Source organism: Gadus macrocephalus, chromosome 16, assembly GCF_031168955.1.
Source record: "Gadus macrocephalus chromosome 16, ASM3116895v1".
Classification (NCBI taxonomy): Eukaryota; Metazoa; Chordata; class Actinopteri; order Gadiformes; family Gadidae; genus Gadus; species Gadus macrocephalus.
The window spans coordinates 17,956,806-17,974,356 of NC_082397.1; the positions used below are offsets into that span (position 1 = coordinate 17,956,806).

Consider the following 17,551-nt stretch of genomic DNA (forward strand, 5'->3'; position numbering starts at 1 on the left):
CCTCTTCTGGCATGACGAAGCAATACACCATCAAATGATGAACGCCACCACGGTAGAAATTTATTTGTTATATAGTATTGTTATACCCAATATACACTTCTTAACAGTTTGCTTGTCGTTAACAAATACACAATAATGAACAAGTTAACAAATAGGAAAATGCTACAGTCCATCAATTATATACGTGTCCAAGGGGCATTTCCCACAGCACGCTAAATTGTTGAGTAGGCTACCTATTAAAATGTGTAATGGAACCGCTAGACTTCTAATGAAAATGCACATTTTAAATATAACTAAACAATCAACAATTACAACTATTAAAATTATAACTTTCTTTAATTTGAATTAAATATCGACACTTTAATATAACAGGTGAACATTTCAGTCTTTAATTTTTCCTTGAACAGTTGCAAGCAGAAACACTCACGTTCCCTAAATGGTGGCCTAAAGCAAGAAGCTGCAGCGTGACAATAGATTGCGCCTTGTACTATGAGTGCAGACATGAAAAGCTGTATCAAGTAGTTTATTGGGGAATTTATTTACTAACCTATGCTAGTTGGATTCATTATTTATAATGATTTAAAAAATATATATATTTCTGTAGAATATTCTTACTGGCTGCAGAATAAAAGAAGAGAAATATTTGTTCAACCCTCACCTGTCAATCACCTGTCTTCAAACAATTGGAAAAATAAAGTTATCAGTGTAACAACTATTGGGTCCATACAAATTATTACCAACCCTGCCCTCTTCTGTCTATTATTTTATAAACAATACCAATAGAGGTTTGTTTGTCACATACAGAAGAAGACTTATCCTCCTATCCAAGAAGACTAAATGTGCATGAAGCTCATTGCCACACAAATTAAATACCTAGCTAGTGCCTTATCCATCACCACATCGCTCTGTCCAATGACAACCCTGGGAACATCTAAAACCAACTTACATGCAAATTAAAGATTATTTAACATGTGAGGCGTATGGTGTGACGTCCTGTGCCAGGCTCTCTGATTACTGGGACTCAGGTGACCACGCAGTGGTCAAATATATGCAGGGAGGAGCATAAGAGTCTGTTCTTCACAGAGAGAGAAGAGCGCTCGGGCTTTCTCTGGGGCTCCATGGGCGGCTAACGCAGTGAGCCTCATTACATTAGTGCTGTCTCATTGTGCTGTGCTAGCGGGCAGCAGATTAGCCACACAAAATAAAATCCTATTAAAGAAGTCCATGCTAAGCCAGGGTGAGCAGGCTGGGCTGGGATAGCATGTCCTCTGCGGGGCCTCTTCCCGTAGTCCCAGTGTCTTTGTCTTTATCTCTCTCTCTCTCTCTCTCTCTCTCTCTCTCTCTCTCTCTCTCTCTCTCTCTCTCTCTCTCTCTCTCTCTCTCTCCCTCTCTCTCTATTGCCGTGGCTTCATCTTCTCCTTTTTGTTTCTTCCTATTCCTTGCTCTGCTGCTCCCGGTCAGGTCTTTAGCTTGTCCTCCCTCTTGGCCTTGCGAAAGATCGTCTTTATCTCCTCCGTCACCATCTGCTGCCAGTTGTCCCTGGGAAGCACAGACGGAATGTTAGAACTCATCCCGTTTGGCGTTTTCTTGAGGAAAACTCGTTCAAAGACACAGAAACACCATTTTCCTGCATGCAGAGGTTACACAAAACACAGTAAGCCATGTAGGCTCAAAGGCCGCCGGTTGGAAAATAATCACAAAGGACATGCAGGCCAAATGAAAGGTGGTTATTTTTAAAGTCAACTAGCTAGAGAGTGTTAATGAACTTAATGAAAAAAAAAGCTTTTTACCCAATCTGGTTTAAAAGATGCAGAAGCTGATAAGATCGAGAGATTAACGAGACGAGATCAAGAGGCAATTATCTTGAGCACATGCTCTGTGTGCGTGCGTGCGTGCTTAGGTGTATACGCGCATGCAGATCAGTGAGCATGCAAGCATCTGTGTTTGTGCATGCAGGTGTTTATGTGTGTGCAATTTGGTGAGCATACACATACACATTGGTGTTTGTGTGTGTGTGTGTGTGTGTGTGTGTGTGTGTGTGTGTGTGTGTGTGTGTGTGTGTGTGTGTGTGTGTGTGTGTGTGTGTGTGTGTGTGTGTGTTTGTGTTCATTAAAGCCAGATGAGGTATGAAGCCACAACGCCACAAGCCACATATGAAAACCACAGCGACCACAGCGACTGTTCCACCACCACCCCCGGCTGCTCCTGACGGAGTCACTACCTGCCGTTTTGGTTATACGTGGCTCAAGCCTTTTTCTCTGCTTTCTTTTTCCTGTACGCAGCTATTTCCTCGGGTTTCAGTCCATGGTTGTCTTCCCTGAACCCACGGGTGTCATGAGTTAGAGATTGCATTGTAGTTAGTTATTTTAGACTCACTCAAAATAAACAGAAATGCAGTATAACCCGAGAAAACGATTGTCCAACTACAAATAACCGTCAATTTTTTTTTTAAATGCAGTAATGTCACCAGAGAACTAAAATAGCTGCAAGAGAAGATAGCTCAGAGGAGATCACTCACATTTTAAATAATGAATTGGGTAATTTTAATGCAATTTGTTGAATTTCGGTCCTTATTGTTCCTTGTTGAACATAATCTCTGTCCTTTTGTTCCTTCCACGCATAACAAGGAACAATCATGCATTCTGGGTCTTACCCTGGATTGATGTCTGGAGGTTTTGGCAAAGGCTTTGCAAAGTTTGCCTTCCCAACCAACCAGTATGTCTCTTCGATGCCTTTACCCTGGTAAAGGTAAAAAGCATAGCATATGAAAACCTGTGTATGAAGATTTATCCAGGGTTTATTTCTCTCAACTTTAGGAGGAGATGAGTGGCGGTGTTCACCTTCAGCTCCGTCTTGCCTCGGAGGTCGATCTTATAACCCTCATTGAGGGAATTTAGGATGTTCACCGTACTAATGTTCACGTGGATTCTATAAGCTGCGGTGGGGAAAGAGAGGAAACAACACAACATTTTAGAAGACTCAAACCAAAGACGGATGGAAGGTGGGGGACAGAAACACAAATAAAGGGAAATGTATTGAAAGGGAGGAGAGGCAACACGAGAGAAGGCTTGGAAAGGCACCCACGCAGCCCAGTGGATTCCATACGAGACGCAGTGTTCACTGTGTCTCCGAAAAGGCAGTACCGAGGCATGGTGAGGCCCACAACGCCCGCCACACAGGAGCCTTGGGACACACACACACACACACACACACACACACACACACACACACACACACACACACACACACACACACACACACACACACACACACACACACGTACCGTTAACACAAGCACTGCTCCGGCGCCTCCACTACCTCCAGTGACAATGGCTTTATGTCTATGGCAGATATGAGACTCCTATTCACGCCAAGCGCTGCGATTGGCTCACATAGATGAGTGCCGTTTGGGCTCTTTACATGAGAGGAATTCAAGAGTTTGAGTTGTTCTGTTCATATTATGAAGGAGAACTTCTAAACACCAAATGTAGGAGAGGGAGGATGAGAATAAGGATGGGGAGGAGGAGAAGGAAGAGGAGAAGGAGTGAGAAGGAGGAGGGAGGAGGAGTAGGAGGGTGTTAGCCTGCGTGCCAACCTGAATGGATTCCTATGCGAATGCGGACAGGAACGTCAGGCATGTGCCGCATCTTGAAGCTTCCCACTGAGCTGAGGATGTTCAGAGACATGTTGGCGATCTCCGCGGCGTGCTTGTTGCCGTTCCTCTTGGGCAGACCCGAGGACACCATATAGGCGTCTCCGATCGTCTCCACCTGGTAGACAGATCACCACGTGGGAGCAGGGCCAATCAAATGTTGAAAACACTGTGCTGTCAAGAACTTGAGATGGTTACAATATTCATCACTCAATTTCCTCAAAAGTTTGTAGTTACATCCTAATAGCACCTTAATGAAACTCTCTCATAGATAGGTTAGCTGATACAATTATTCAATACCAGAATTTGAAATCCTAGTTGCATTGCAAGGCAGTCTTTAGTCTCGTCAAGAGCAGTTTTCTGTGAGCATTATGGATCAAATGTCATATTACATGGCAGCTAAACAATTACAACTCTAACGCCTTGTTCACACTACATGCGTCCGTCGGCAGACTGGGCGTGTCTGACGTATAGGGGACTAGTCTCTGTAGACGCATACTGCGGCCAATCAAATCGCTCCCTGCTACAAAGCCGGTGTGTGGATATAAATACAAAAGATGACACAAACAACAGGTGACTAAAAATAATGCTATCATTCCACATTTTTTTAAAAAATATATAACCGGCGGATTTTTCCTGCTTCTTCCTGCTTTTTATTGCAAAATTGATCCAGGAAACGCGTGGAGTGTATTTGCATAACCGCGATCTGATTGGCCGACGGATCCGGCGCAGCCTGAAAAGTTGAACATTTCTCAACTTTTTGACGCAGGCCACGGAGCCTAATGGACGGACGGACCCACAATGCATTTCGCGAGCGCCCCATGCAAAGTCAACGAGGTCCGCCGACGGACGGAGGTCGTGTGAACAAGCCCAACTCGCGACTCTTCAGGGAACCCCCCTATCGACCTTTATCACAGAGGTGCAACAGTAGAAGGGGGGCAAACAGGTGTGGCTCATGAAGTTAACGATGGTATGTGGGCATGCCAGGGCCCATCATTGAAGGCACCAACCACACCTGTGTTCAGTTACTCCGAACGAACGATCAAACTGTCGGTCAACCACGGGCCGGCGGCCCGAGCTCTGACCTTGTAGACGTCGTGGTTGGAGAGCACGGCGTCGAACAGCGTGTAGAGGTCATTGAGCAGGTCCACCACCTCGATGGGGTCGCTGAGCGACGAGATGGTGGTGAAGCCCACGATGTCGCTGAAGTAGATGGTGACCTGGTCGAAGTACTCGGGCTCCACCGTGGTGCCCGTCTTCAGCGCCTCCGCCACCGAGCTGAGAGAGAGACAGGATAGCGTTAGAAACTTCTACTTGCTGTAGTTTGGTCTGGCTTTGCGAGACTAGTATCACACTGGTATTAGTGTGGTAAGTATAACATTAGAGACATCAGTATCAAACTGGTATTAGTGTGGTAAGTATAACATTAGAGACATCAGCATTACACTGGTATTAGTGTGGTAATTATAACATTAGAAACAACAGTATCACACTGGTATTAGTGTGGTAAGTATAACATTAGAGACATCAGTAACCCACTGGTATTAGTGTGGTAAGTATACCATTAGAAACAACAGTATCACACTGGTATTAGTGTGGTAAGTATAACATTAGGATAACATTAGAGATATCAGTATTACATGGGTATTAGTGTGGTAAGCATAACATAAGTAAAACATTACTGTAACATTAGAAACATTAGTATCACACTGGTATCATTATGGTTAATCAGTGTCTGTCAGTGTCTGTGTGTGTGTGTGTGTGTGTGTGTGTGTGTGTGTGTGTGTGTGTGTGTGTGTGTGTGTGTGTGTGTGTGTGTGTGTGTGTGTGTGTGTGTGTCTGTGGGTGTGTGTGTGTGTCGATACATGTATGTGTGTGTGTGTGTGTGTGGGTGTGTGTGTGTGTGTGGGTGTGTGTGTGTGTGGGTGTGTGTGCATGTGTGTGCATGCATGGCCTCCTGCTCCTGTTTGCGTGGGTTTGTGTACGTGTGCGTGCTTGCGTGCGTGCGTGCGTGTGTGTGTGTTGACTGACGGCGGGAGCATCTCAGACAGCAGCTTCTCGGTCCTCTGCTTCTCCACCTCCAGCTCCTCGGTCCTCTCCCTGATCAGGTCCTCCAGGTTGGAGGAGTACTGCTCCAGCATCCGCAGCATGGAGTCGATGATGTTCGTCTTCTTGCCCTTGTTGATGATTTTGAACTGAAGGCCGAGGATAACACACACAAGCACACACACACACACACACACACACACACACACACACACACACACACACACACACACACACACACACACACAGAACCCAATGATCGAAAAGTATTTATCCATTACACAGTGCTTTAAAGAAGCACCTTACGACTCAATAAGTTTCAGTAGGATCTGGATGTTGCAAGAACTTGCAAGAAAGACTGCTGCATCCAAGATTACATTGCGGTAACATCTGTTTTTCTTGTTGTTCCTAAAGCAGTGGGACAGAGCGACTGTTTCCCCAGATTCCAAATCGGGTCAGCCCAGGTGTGCCTCGGCATATTAGTCACAGGAATCTTTATGGGTTTTATTTAGATGAGCCAGTGTACCCGTCCGTACCTGTTCAGGTGACACATATAAATGAAGCAGCCCTCATGTTAGTGTGAGGAGCCCCAGCTGCACCTGCATTGGGCCCAATCTCTTTACAGACCCAACGTGTAACCCTTCAACTGGCTCCTATCTCAAAACAACCTGGGCCTAGCTCTCGTCAATGCTGAGCGTTATGATTTCGATAATGTTATCAACAAAATCCCTCTTTTATTGATAGCAAATGAGCTAGCTGGTTCACAGCCCCCTTCTTACTTTCAGTGGCCAGCGTGCGCTCACCTGGTTAAAGATCTCTTCGAAGGCGGGCCTGCGGTCGGGCATCTCGCTCCAGCACTGCTTCATCAGCTGGATGCACTCCAGGGGGGCCTGGTCCGGGGCCACGGTGGGCCGGCACATGGGCGGCGGCTTCTTCACCTTACGGATGATCTCTGGGCGGTAGCGTGGGGCGACAGAGGAGGGTCATTTCACTTTACGCAAAGGTTAGCGCTGACAAAGTCATTTGATTGGACATGTGGCATTCCATTAGTGATGAAGTATAAGGGAGTAACCAAGGTTGGGGCTTTGTATCACTCTGCTCGACAGGTGCTTTCTAATGACCATTCACCAACTAAAAGAAGTTACGCAACCTGCAAACAACTTACTGCGGTACCGCCTGCGGTAATGTGTGGACCTACGTAAAGTAGCAAGCTAGTGTGCAAGACAATGATGTGTTGTTTGGCAACAGTCCAGTCCCTGTCCAGTTGTGGAACCTTTTTTATAAAGGCAGTTTCACAGTAGAGTTTGTGGGTTGTTATCCTCAGCACTCGGCCTGGGGCCCGGGGCCTGGGGCCTGGTACCTGCGTGCGGAGCACCACCGGGCTGATATCCAGTGTAACAACACTCCTTCTGGAGTGGTAGTGCTTAAATAACGACCAGCTCACTGTATATTACCCCTTAGGTGGTCTGTAGGATTTATGTTGGGCTGAGTTTCTGTCCCTCCTGTGTGAGCTTGTCCCGGCTGGATAGTTGCAGCAGGAGGTGTGCTGTGATTGGTTGGTGCGGGAGACAGCAGTTATCCCCCCCAGCTCGCAAACCCGTGCAGCCCATGCTGTAGTGTGTTATCTACACCGTAACTGTGGATATTATCTTAATTTGTTGGCTATGATGGGGTTTTGTCTGGTTCCCCTTAGGCAGGTCCAACATTATTATATATTGTTTATTGTTAATGGCTGACCAAGAAGTAAAACCCTCATGGACAGCAGCAAGCAATCCCAACGGATGTCATTACATATCAACTGACACCAATCCAAAGCTGCATAAACCTGCGTTTCAGCAGAGATGCTGCATTTCTTGAGACTTAAGTTAACTGCTGGTTTGTCAACACCATAACTCACTTTGGAATTTAAGAAATGTGGAACGGCACAAGAGATTACATCCTATTAGACCACATCCAACTCCAAGAGGAAGAGGCATGAGAGCAGTACTATATACTGTAGCCTGCAGCTGTGGCCTGTGTGTAGCGTTGCATCACATGTGTCAGTCATCATAGTCCTTGATACACACCCTCTGGAGGGAGCCCCAGCATGCAGTAGGGGAGTCCTCGGACCACCACCTCTTGGAGTATAATGGCGAAGCTGTACACGTCCCCCTTGAAGGTCCCTCTGCGTGAGCTTTCGGGGTCCCTGAGGAACTCTGGGGCTGTCCAGAATAACTCTGAGAGAGAGGGGGCAGGGAGGGCGGCCATCTTGTTTGGTATGTATCAAAGTGGGTAGCAAATCCATTTCTGACGTGAGCATTTCATTGTGTGAACCACATCATAGATTTTTTTTATTTATAGACATTGTATTGTAGTAATAAACCATTAATAATAGTTAGACGTATTTTGGGTAATGTCATTTTCCGTTGAAAATAGAAATAAGGCTAAACTGAAATTAACTGGATAGTATCGGAATCCTTCAGTCACTTAAAAATATAGATATTGTCAAATGTATTGACAACACTGTATTATTATATCAAACAACATGCATCCTATTTATTTATTTCTCACCGTAATGTACAACTGGAGAAAGAGAAGAATAAATAATCTGCTATGAAAGCGATATATATTACAAAGACTACCTTCAGGTGTCCATTGTTCTTTGGGACTCTTCTGGGACTCCAGCAGTTCATTAAAGCCGTAGTCGGTAATCTTCAGAACAAAGCGTCCGTCCACCACACAGTTCCGAGACTTCAGTCTGCCATGGGGGAAGTCTTTGTGGTGCAGGTACTTCATACCCTGGAGACGAGCAACACCAACAATACTGAGCAAGGTTTTGATTTAAATGACGTAGATGGCTTAAACCTCATCATAGACCCCTTTTAGGGTAAGAACATGCCATACATATTGGGCCAGATCTTCTGGCTGAAAGGTTCTTGGTTCGAACCCCACAATCAAAGGCTACCTGTAGGCATCCTTCCTCAACCCCTTGCTGCTGCCTAATGACGTATCTCTACAAAGTGGGTTTGGACAGATTGCTTTCTGGCAGAACCATAGCAGAAAGAAAAAATCCCTTGGGTTCACCTTAATGAGGTCGAGGAGCAGCGAGGACTTGAACATCCAGTCCAGCTTGACGTCGTCGTTCCCCAGCAGGTCCTGCAGGCTGCCGCGGGAGCAGTGCTCCGTTACCACGGCGAACATGGAGCAGTCGCAGAAGAAGCCCAGGAAAGGGTTCACGTTCTCGTTCCTCAGGTCCTTCATCTGAGGAGACCACATCAAAGATGGATGAGGAGCCTTGCCTGTGGTTAACATATGGTCCTGTCTAAAGGTAGTGACCCCCGGGTCGTCGGCCAACGCTAAGCCGCCAGCTAGCATCTGTGGCGCTGGATTTGGGCTGTCTGAGATTTTCTGTGTTTTTCTGTGATTTTACTGAAATTAATTTTTTTGCTGAATCGGCAACGGAGGTCATTAATGAGAAATCACTCTGATAGGCTGTTCAGCTTAAGCAAAACAGCAAATGAGGAGAGAAACGGAAGTGAGCAAAGCAGCAAACAATTTTCGTCAAGGGGCCACACAAGCAAATGGTTGAAGAGGACACACACAAAATGTTGCTCTAATTTTGCCATTTCAACTCATCTGATCAATCCAATATGTTCACAACCACATGGCCATTAGAAATATCTATTTTATAAAAGCCTCTAAGTGGTGAGCGAGAGTGATGTGAAAATGGGAGACCAACTCTACTCTGTTTCACGTTTGTATCACAACAATAGTTTGAATATCCGCATTCGTAAGTCCGGTTTCCATTTATACCGGTAAGTAATGAATACAGACTGCTGCTACTCGCTGTACGGAGAGGTTTTATCCCCCAGCAGACACAGAACCGACATGCTAGTTTTCCGTTTGCTGCTGTGGTCTTTGCGGTGTACAAGTCCAACTTTGTGGCCAAGACACAGGCGATGGGAGGCAACGCAACACTCAACCGTTGTTGCCGCTATTTGTTTGACGTTTGCTTGGTGTATCAGGCTCACACTATAAGGGTTAGGGCTTTGATTCCCACTGCTAAGAACACTTGCTGTTAATGTAGACGGGAACATGTATTTACATTTATATACATTTATATATATATCATCGTCGAGGGAGAGGAGGCCTTTACTGCAGCTGTAATCCACGCAATGGTTTCTAAAAGTGTAATCCGAACAGAAGGTAAGAGCATACAGAGAAGGTAGAAGCATTGTGATTCAACCTACCTTTGTGAATATCTTAGTCGCGCTCTGTTTCACCTCTTTAAATTGGCCATCTTCAAATTTCTTAAGCCACACCCAGTCTCCCTGAAAAAATAATAACATCAACATTCATGACAAAAAAAAGTACACCGTTTTCTTCTTTGTGTGTTAGATGAAGCGTACCTCATACACGGCTACGTTGGTTGTCTCGTGAGTGGTGGTCCGGATGCTGTTGACCGAGTGCGATCGCTCATTTGACCTGGTGCTCTTGTCCTCTATCGCACTCTTGGACTCACTCAAATCCTCCAGGGTGATTTTCTGTACACACATTAGATCATACATCCGGTCACACAACTCAGCAGAAGTCATTCCTTCATCGTCATCATTTTAAAGGGGAAAATCTGTTTTTTTCCGTGGTCACTGGTCTACTATAACCATCATAGATGATCATAGTGAATTCATTACATGAATCCATTGCATGTGGATTCATGTAATGAATTCATTACATGGATCCAGAGCCAGCTGTCCTGTAGGGCAGGGTTTGACGGGTCTTACCCTCTTGCTGAGCTGGGGGTCGATAAAGGTCAGGTCCTCGAGCGTGAGAAGAATGCGATTGGGCCCCTTGAACAGCTGGATCTGCTGGATTCTCCTCCTGCACTCACATCACAGATCAGGGAAGTTAGGGCAAGAAATACAACCATATGCTAAAAACAAGAGATAAATATAACCGCAAGCGGTGATTAACGGGGTCCGAGCAAAATTAAAAGTAAAGAACACACTAATGGAAGATATATAAATGGGACAAATAATTATGTAGGAAAGATGTTGATGAAGATGTTCCACTGAATGCAATACTGTGCCTCGGCTTTCAGGTGAGCAGCAAAGCAATGGCCGAATGTCATGTTCAGCATGCTATAATCGGGATTCGTACTCTCAACCTAAGGATCACCCGGGCATTATCCCATTGAGCCACTGATGAACCTGAAATGCAGCCTCAATCACATGCTCAAATGTCTATTGATAAGCATACAACATCCAGAAACCTCCAAGCACACATTTCTCAAGTGAATTAAGGGCTTTCTTAAAAGCATATACCTGAAAAATCTTTGAAATTCTGGGGTAATTAAACCTTTGTAGTCAAGAACACAAACGGAAGAAACATAAATATGACAGAGATAATTATGAAGGAAACATGGTTAACGAAGAATTTGCCCTGATGCCATACTGTGTCTTGGCACTCAGATTCTTGGAAACGAATGAGTCGGAATGTTGATTGCCTGATGAATTTCAGGTGCTGTTCAATATTGTGTTTCTTAAAGGTCCCATGACATGAAAATCTCAATTTATGAGGTTTTCTAACATAAATATGAGTTCCCCTAGCCTGCCTATGGTCCCCCAGTTGCTAAAACTTGCGTTTGGTGTAAAACGAGCACTAGCTGTTCTGCTCGCCTTTGAAAAAACGGAGGCTCAAGCGCGCTGATTTGGAAATCTGTGCTCATGACGTCATGAGGAATCTCAGCTCCTCCCCTTACTCTGCCTGGCCCGCCCAGAGACGTTGGCCCGCCAATGAGACTCGACCGTGCGAGCGCCACATGTGTGTGTGTGTGTGTGTGTGTGTGAATACACACACTGTAACGCAAGTGTTTCTTGTCGGTTCTTTGACGTGTCTTGTATTTCCACAACGAGACTGTCGTGGGGGTTATCTAAGCCATGGTTGAGACATGGAGGAGAAAGGGATTGTTGGCGGCGAATGTCTCCCGCTTGAGCCCCGCTGAGGGACCACCGCCGGAGGCGGAGGTGCATAAGCGCTGCCCGGCAAAGATCCCTTTCTCCTCCTTGTCGTGGTTCATGTTCTTGAGGGAGTCAAAGCCAAAGTTCCTTCCCCCCAATTCATTCTCAACCTTGGCTGAGATAACCCCCAATACGAGTCTCGTGTCTCGAGTCACTTGCGTTACAGTCCTGGAGCTCTATATCTAAATAATATCATATACATAGATATCTATATCATATAACATATTGTGTGCGCCTCCAGACGATATTATGAATCACAAACGACTTTGTCGGGTTCTGCGACGTCTCTGGTTCTTCCACTTTCACATCAACCTGAAGTCGACTGAACCGCGCGCTGCCTGCTGCCGGCTGCCCGCTGCCGGGCGATGGTGCCTCGCGGCAACCGGCGGCATGTCGCAGTTCATGTACTTCAGCGAGTCAAATCAAAGTTCCTTTCCCCCAATTCCTTCTCAACCATGGCTCAGATAACCCCCACGACAGTCTCGTTGTGGAAATACAAGACACGTCAAAGAACCGACAAGAAACACTTGCGTTACAGTGTGTGTATTCACATTGATTTGGACGTTGAAGAACCAGGAACGTCGGAGAACCCAACGCGGTCGTTTGAGATTCATAATATCGGCTCACACAGCTTTTGGCCGTGATAATATATATTATATGATATAGATATCTGTGTAGGCTATATGATAATATTTAGATATAGAGCTCCAGGACTCCCATGTGTTCTAGAATATTTACAGAACACGGCTAAAGGCTGTGTGCGGCTCGCCATTGCGATACATCCACTGTAAACAGAGCGCATGGTGGCTGCAAGCTGCTCAGGGCCACACCCCCACCCTCCTCCTTGACACGCCCACCGAAACAGCGCATTTGGGGGAAGCTCAATGTGCGACTGGCTCGGAGTGGCTGTAACTCTGCACCACGGCTGAATTTAGGGAACGTCTTTGAATACTGTGTTAGTTGCCCACTAATACCTATATTAAAGAATACATAAAATAGCATGTCATGGGACCTTTAAAAGAGTGGCAATGAAAGAATGTCATGTTCAGCGTGTTCATAATACTCTAATCAGGATTCGAACTCTCAACCTAAGGACAACCTAAGGACATCACCAGTACAACAGTACAGGGCATTATCCTGTTGAGCCACTGACATTCCTTAACTGCATGAAGCCTCATTTACATGTTGAAAATGTCTTTTGATAAGCACACAACATCAATAAAACTCCAAGCACACATTTCACAAGAGAATTAAGGGCTTTCTTAAAAGAGCACAGATCTGAAAATTTGCACTGCTAATGGTATCCACATAATAATAGCCGTATGGTAGTTATACAATTAAAAAAATGGTCATAGAGGCAAAATGGGTTGAAATTGTGGGAAAGTAAACATTTTTATAGAAGACCAGGGTGAAAAAGATGCATCTGATTTTAGAGATTAATATGATGAAAGAATTTTGAGTCCAGGTCAATCTGGTAAGGAGAAATAAGGCTAGTTCATAATTAATAAAATAAATAGCGCCATCTTTGGGTGCAATACCATTTTGGGTTTATGGGTAATGGGGGGTATTGGTATCCACCTAATAATAGTTAGCCCATAGAAAAATGGGCTAACTGCTCCAACTTTATTGGCCAATATTTCTGAAATGGAACTAAATAAAACAAATTCTGTTCGATGATTTTTGTGAGGCTTGGTCTAAAGATTTTATGTGGCGATGTTGATGAATTTTTGATTATTTTTGTAGCCTGTGAATCTTTTTATCATGTTTAGCTTTAATATGAAATTGTGGGAAATGTAAACATTTTTAGGGCATAATACCCCGGTTTTACTAAGTGCATCTGATTCTAGAGATTAATATTCTGAAAGAATTTTGAGTCCAGGTCAATCTGATGAGGAGAAATACGCCTAATTCATGATTTTTTACCATAGCGCCACCTTTGGGTGCAGAACCACAAATTTGGGTTTATGGTTAGTGGGGGTTATTGCTAACCATACCTGGAAATTTCAAGAGTTTTCGATTTACAGTATAGGCTGCAGTATGACTTTTACAGAATTTGAGAGAAAAAACAACGTTACAGAAACAATAGGGGACCAAGCAGCTTCGCTGCTCCGACCCCTAACAAGGTGGCAAATCCTTTGAAAGTATAAGGTCAAAGGACCAAGAAGAGCCTGGTGTGATTGTATGCTGTACCTGATAAACAGAGTAAGAGCGATCCCCACTATAGCCAGAATTGCGATGACAACAAATATCACCACTACATAGATGATCTCCACGCCTGGGAAAAAAAGAAGAAAGATAAGATTACTTTTTATGGATGTCACCATTGATGCAGCCACATAGAGCAGGAGAGAGAGAGAGAGAGAGAGAGAGAGAGAGAGAGAGAGAGAGAGAGAGAGAGAGAGAGAGAGAGAGAGAGAGAGAGAGAGAGGGAGAGAGAGAGAGAGAGAGAGAGAGAGAGAGAGAGAGAGAGAGAGAGAGAGACAGACAGACAGACAGACAGACAGACAGACAGACAGACAGACAGACATAGAGCCAGAGAAAGAGAGAGACAGTGGGGGACAGACAGACATAGAGCCAGAGAGAGAGAGAGAGGAGACACTGACAGACAGACAGACAGACAGACAGACATAGAGCCACAGAGCCACAGAGACAGAGAGAGAGAGAGAGAGAGGCAGAGAGACAGAGAGAGAGAGAGAGAGAGAGAGAGAGAGAGAGAGAGAGAGAGAGAGAGAGAGAGAGAGAGAGGCAGAGAGACAGAGAGAGAGAGAGAGAGAGAGAGAGAGAGAGAGAGAGAGAGAGAGAGAGGAGAGAGAGAGAGAGAGAGAGAGAGAGAGGGGCAGAGAGACAGAGAGAGAGAGAGAGAGAGAGAGAGAGAGAGAGAGAGAGAGAGAGAGAGAGGGGCAGAGACAGAGAGAGACAGTCATAGAGCCAGAGAGAGAGAGAGAGACACTGACAGACAGACAGACATAGAGCCACAGAGACAGAGGGAGACAGAGATAAACACAGAGAGAGAGAGAGACTCCAAGTCCTCTACCTCCAGTACAGGTAACAGTTTTGTCGAACCAGCACAGAGAATCGGAGGCCGGCGCGGATCCCCCAGGGAAATTAATGTTCCTCCCAGCAAAGCGAACGTTCCCGGAGGCAGGATCCAGTGTGTAGGTGGAGTACAGCTGGCTGCCCACGCCGTCCATGTCCAGGATGACGTAGTTGGTGGTGACCATCCCATCGGGCGCTCACCCTGACCTTCTGGTTGAAGCCGTCAAAGGTGCGGTTCCTGGTTAGGTAGGCCAGGTTGGACCCTGACAACCAGGTGCCAGTCTGCCTGGCACTGTGGATGGACTTGGCCAACAGGTAGATGCTGTTGTAGATGGTGCCAAACAGAGGGTGGACCTGGAGGAGGTAAGCAGGGGGCACCCAGGATGTTTGTTATAGTCCAGGTGGATGGAGTATGTTATGGTATGTTTTTCCATATATTTTATATTCCACACAGGCGCGAACATGCGCACATGCACACACACACACACACACACACACACACACATGAACACACAAACGCACACTGACACACACACACACACACACACACACACACACACACACACACACACACACACACACACACACACACACACACACACACACAGGCACAGAAACACACACACACAGGCACACACGCACACACACACAACAAACACATACATACACAGTGAGGGAATGCTGAAAGGAGAGGTTTAATGTGCATCTGTGAATTCGTAATAAAAGCAATGATATCATCTGAGTGGACACAATTCATATCAGAATTTTTTTATGAACTCTCAGAGTGTATATAAATAACGTGAACACAAATCAACCCAATTTAGCAAACAAATGAATTGAACTCATTAAAGGAACGAATTAACGAAACCGTAAAAGAATGAATTTACTCGATGCTGGTGTTCAAGGAATACAAGTATTACAAAAACAAGAAACAAACGACTGCTTGACGTCACTCCTATGAGGGACATCAAAACTGGATCCCCCTGAACCCATCAGAGGGACCGCTGCAACAAACCACCCAGAGACTCAGCTCTGAGTGCAGCGCCTCCAGCATGCGCCCTCCCAACACAACCCCCCCGAGCCCACCTGCAGGGCTCCAGGTTGGCGGGCAGCCCCCCGCTCCACGTGGCCGCGTCCAGGCCTGTAGAAGGACAGGTCCCCCGACTCCACGGTGACGGTGAGCACGGCGTCGTAGGCCCGCCGCAGCCGGCTGCTGTTCTTCAGCGGGGCGTAGGAGACGTTGCCGTAGGGCAGGCTGTAGAGCAGCGCGTCGTAGGGCAGGAACACGTACTGGCCCTGGGTCAGCCCCAGCTCCAGGGCCTTCAGCAGGAAGGTGGCCTGCTGCTGGCCCCCGATCAGGGCCGAGTGCATGCACATGATGATGACTGGAATGCAACGTCACAACAACGTCGTCAACAACGTCGTCAACAACGTTGTCAATGACAACACAACAACAACGTGTTGCACTTCCGGCGTGGACCAGCTGGAGTAGAAACAATCTGGTTGGTGAACAGCATGCAGAGATCAACTGTGTGTAGGACTGTGTAGAACTGATCAATAACTACGCAAACTTGTTGACAGATGGGTGGATAACATGTAACTCACCCACTTGTATGCTTTGGAGAAGCATAACATTAAAAGCTCTACTTATATAATTGTGTCTCTGTTTGCCATTACTTAATTACGATCCAATGGGGCTCTATTTCATATAATTGAAAAGGGATGCAGTTCAATTATTGAGTCAAAGAGCAAAGGTTGGCTTTGATTAGTTTTGTTCTGGTGAATCAGACACTGACCCAAATCCACCAACAAGCATGTGGGAAAAAGCAGACAAAATGGCCTCCAGTTCAGCGGGTCAACGTAGCAGTCCTATTAACACCTGGAATGCTGGTGCTGCTGACCCTTGACCAGTGTTTCTCAACCTTGGGAGGCTACTGCAGGTGGTACGTGGGATGTTTGAAATAGAACATGTACAATAATATAAACAATTATATAGATAATTGAAAAAAATAAATGTATATTTTATTATGGCTTGTTATCATTTCTATTTCAATGATCATCATGGCTTGTTATCATTTCTATATCCATTGCTATGTTTTCCATTGATATTTCTGCTAATATGACAGTTTGCTAAATGACAAAATGGAGTATAAGCAGCATTGCTGACTTATCTTCCCACTGTGTCCTACTGGCCATGGCCTTCTTTCAGTTATAAATGTGGTTAAATGGGCCCCTTGCGCTCTTCGCTCAGCCATGTTAAGGGCCCTACATGTGTAATTGTTGAACTAATAGTAGTAGACTACACCAATTACAACTTTTGATGTTTTTCAATGTTTTTTCTGCGCTGTGACAGGTCACAATAACGATGTTTGATCAATGTATCTGCACGTAGCCTTACCCTTGAGGTCTGCCTTCGCCTGGATCCTCTTCATGGTCCGCTCCACCTCCGTCTCGTTGATCCCCATGGCGGTCACGATGCCCACGGGGAGGCCCTCGCGACGCAGGGCGTTCGCTAGCTTCCCGCCGCTTCCATCCAGATGTCCTCGTTGGACGAAACGATTCCGACGTTGGCCCATTGAAAGTACTTCAACACCGCAAACAAGATGCCAAACGGGGGCGGCAGCGTCCTGGCGAAGGTGGGATACGTGGCGCCTTGGTCCAGCTCGTAGTTGACACATCCATAAGAGAAGATGGCTTTATCCCAGTTGGTGCCAGCAGGTTGGCCGCGGAGCAGAAGCCCGTGTTGGTGGGGCCCACGAACGCGTCCGCCACCTTCTCGTAGTTCAAGAAGGTGGTGAGCGCCTGGGACGTCTCGCAGGGC

At 45.9% G+C, this 17,551-nt stretch overlaps 2 protein-coding genes across 3 annotated transcripts; both read right to left on the reverse strand.

Annotated features, from left to right (window-relative positions):
* Positions 1 to 46: 46 nt before the first annotated feature.
* On the reverse strand, positions 47 to 15,055 carry gucy2f (guanylate cyclase 2F, retinal). 2 transcript variants are annotated; one of them, XM_060074506.1, is made up of 17 exons: positions 14,729 to 15,055; positions 13,885 to 13,969; positions 10,459 to 10,555; positions 10,087 to 10,221; positions 9,928 to 10,008; positions 8,762 to 8,938; positions 8,320 to 8,476; positions 7,765 to 7,914; positions 6,502 to 6,650; positions 5,684 to 5,847; positions 4,738 to 4,930; positions 3,596 to 3,770; positions 3,085 to 3,183; positions 2,841 to 2,935; positions 2,654 to 2,739; positions 2,222 to 2,317; positions 47 to 1,539 (listed from the first exon to the last, which is right to left on the reverse strand). In XM_060074506.1, exons 1-16 carry the CDS (start codon positions 14,913 to 14,915, stop codon positions 2,245 to 2,247), a joined length of 2,103 nt encoding a protein of 700 aa, XP_059930489.1. In that variant the 5' UTR covers positions 14,916 to 15,055; the 3' UTR covers positions 47 to 1,539; positions 2,222 to 2,244. The 2 variants fall into 2 exon arrangements, with proteins under 2 accessions (XP_059930489.1, XP_059930488.1); XM_060074505.1 differs by lacking the exon at positions 2,222 to 2,317.
* Positions 15,056 to 15,756: 701 nt separating this feature from the next.
* On the reverse strand, positions 15,757 to 17,547 carry LOC132475239 (retinal guanylyl cyclase 2-like; the record flags this gene model as incomplete). The annotated part of the gene is given in 4 exon segments (XM_060076247.1): positions 15,757 to 16,115; positions 17,129 to 17,263; positions 17,266 to 17,439; positions 17,442 to 17,547. Coding segments are annotated over 4 exon segments (774 nt in total), but the record flags the coding sequence as incomplete, so codon positions are not given.
* Between the last annotated feature and the right edge of the window lie 4 nt (positions 17,548 to 17,551).

What these genes read in the sequence shown, in the direction of transcription:
- gucy2f (XM_060074505.1), bottom strand. Translation starts at nt 14,915, where the DNA reads ATGGTCACCACCAACTACGTCATCCTGGACATGGACGGCGTGGGCAGC. An exon ending in TCGCATAGGAATCCATTCAG is followed by an intron (nt 3,184 to 3,595) that starts GTTGGCACGCAG and finishes GTGTGTCCCAAG; the next exon opens with GCTCCTGTGTGGCGGGCGTT. An exon ending in TATGGAATCCACTGGGCTGC is followed by an intron (nt 2,936 to 3,084) that starts GTGGGTGCCTTT and finishes TCCCCACCGCAG; the next exon opens with CTTATAGAATCCACGTGAAC.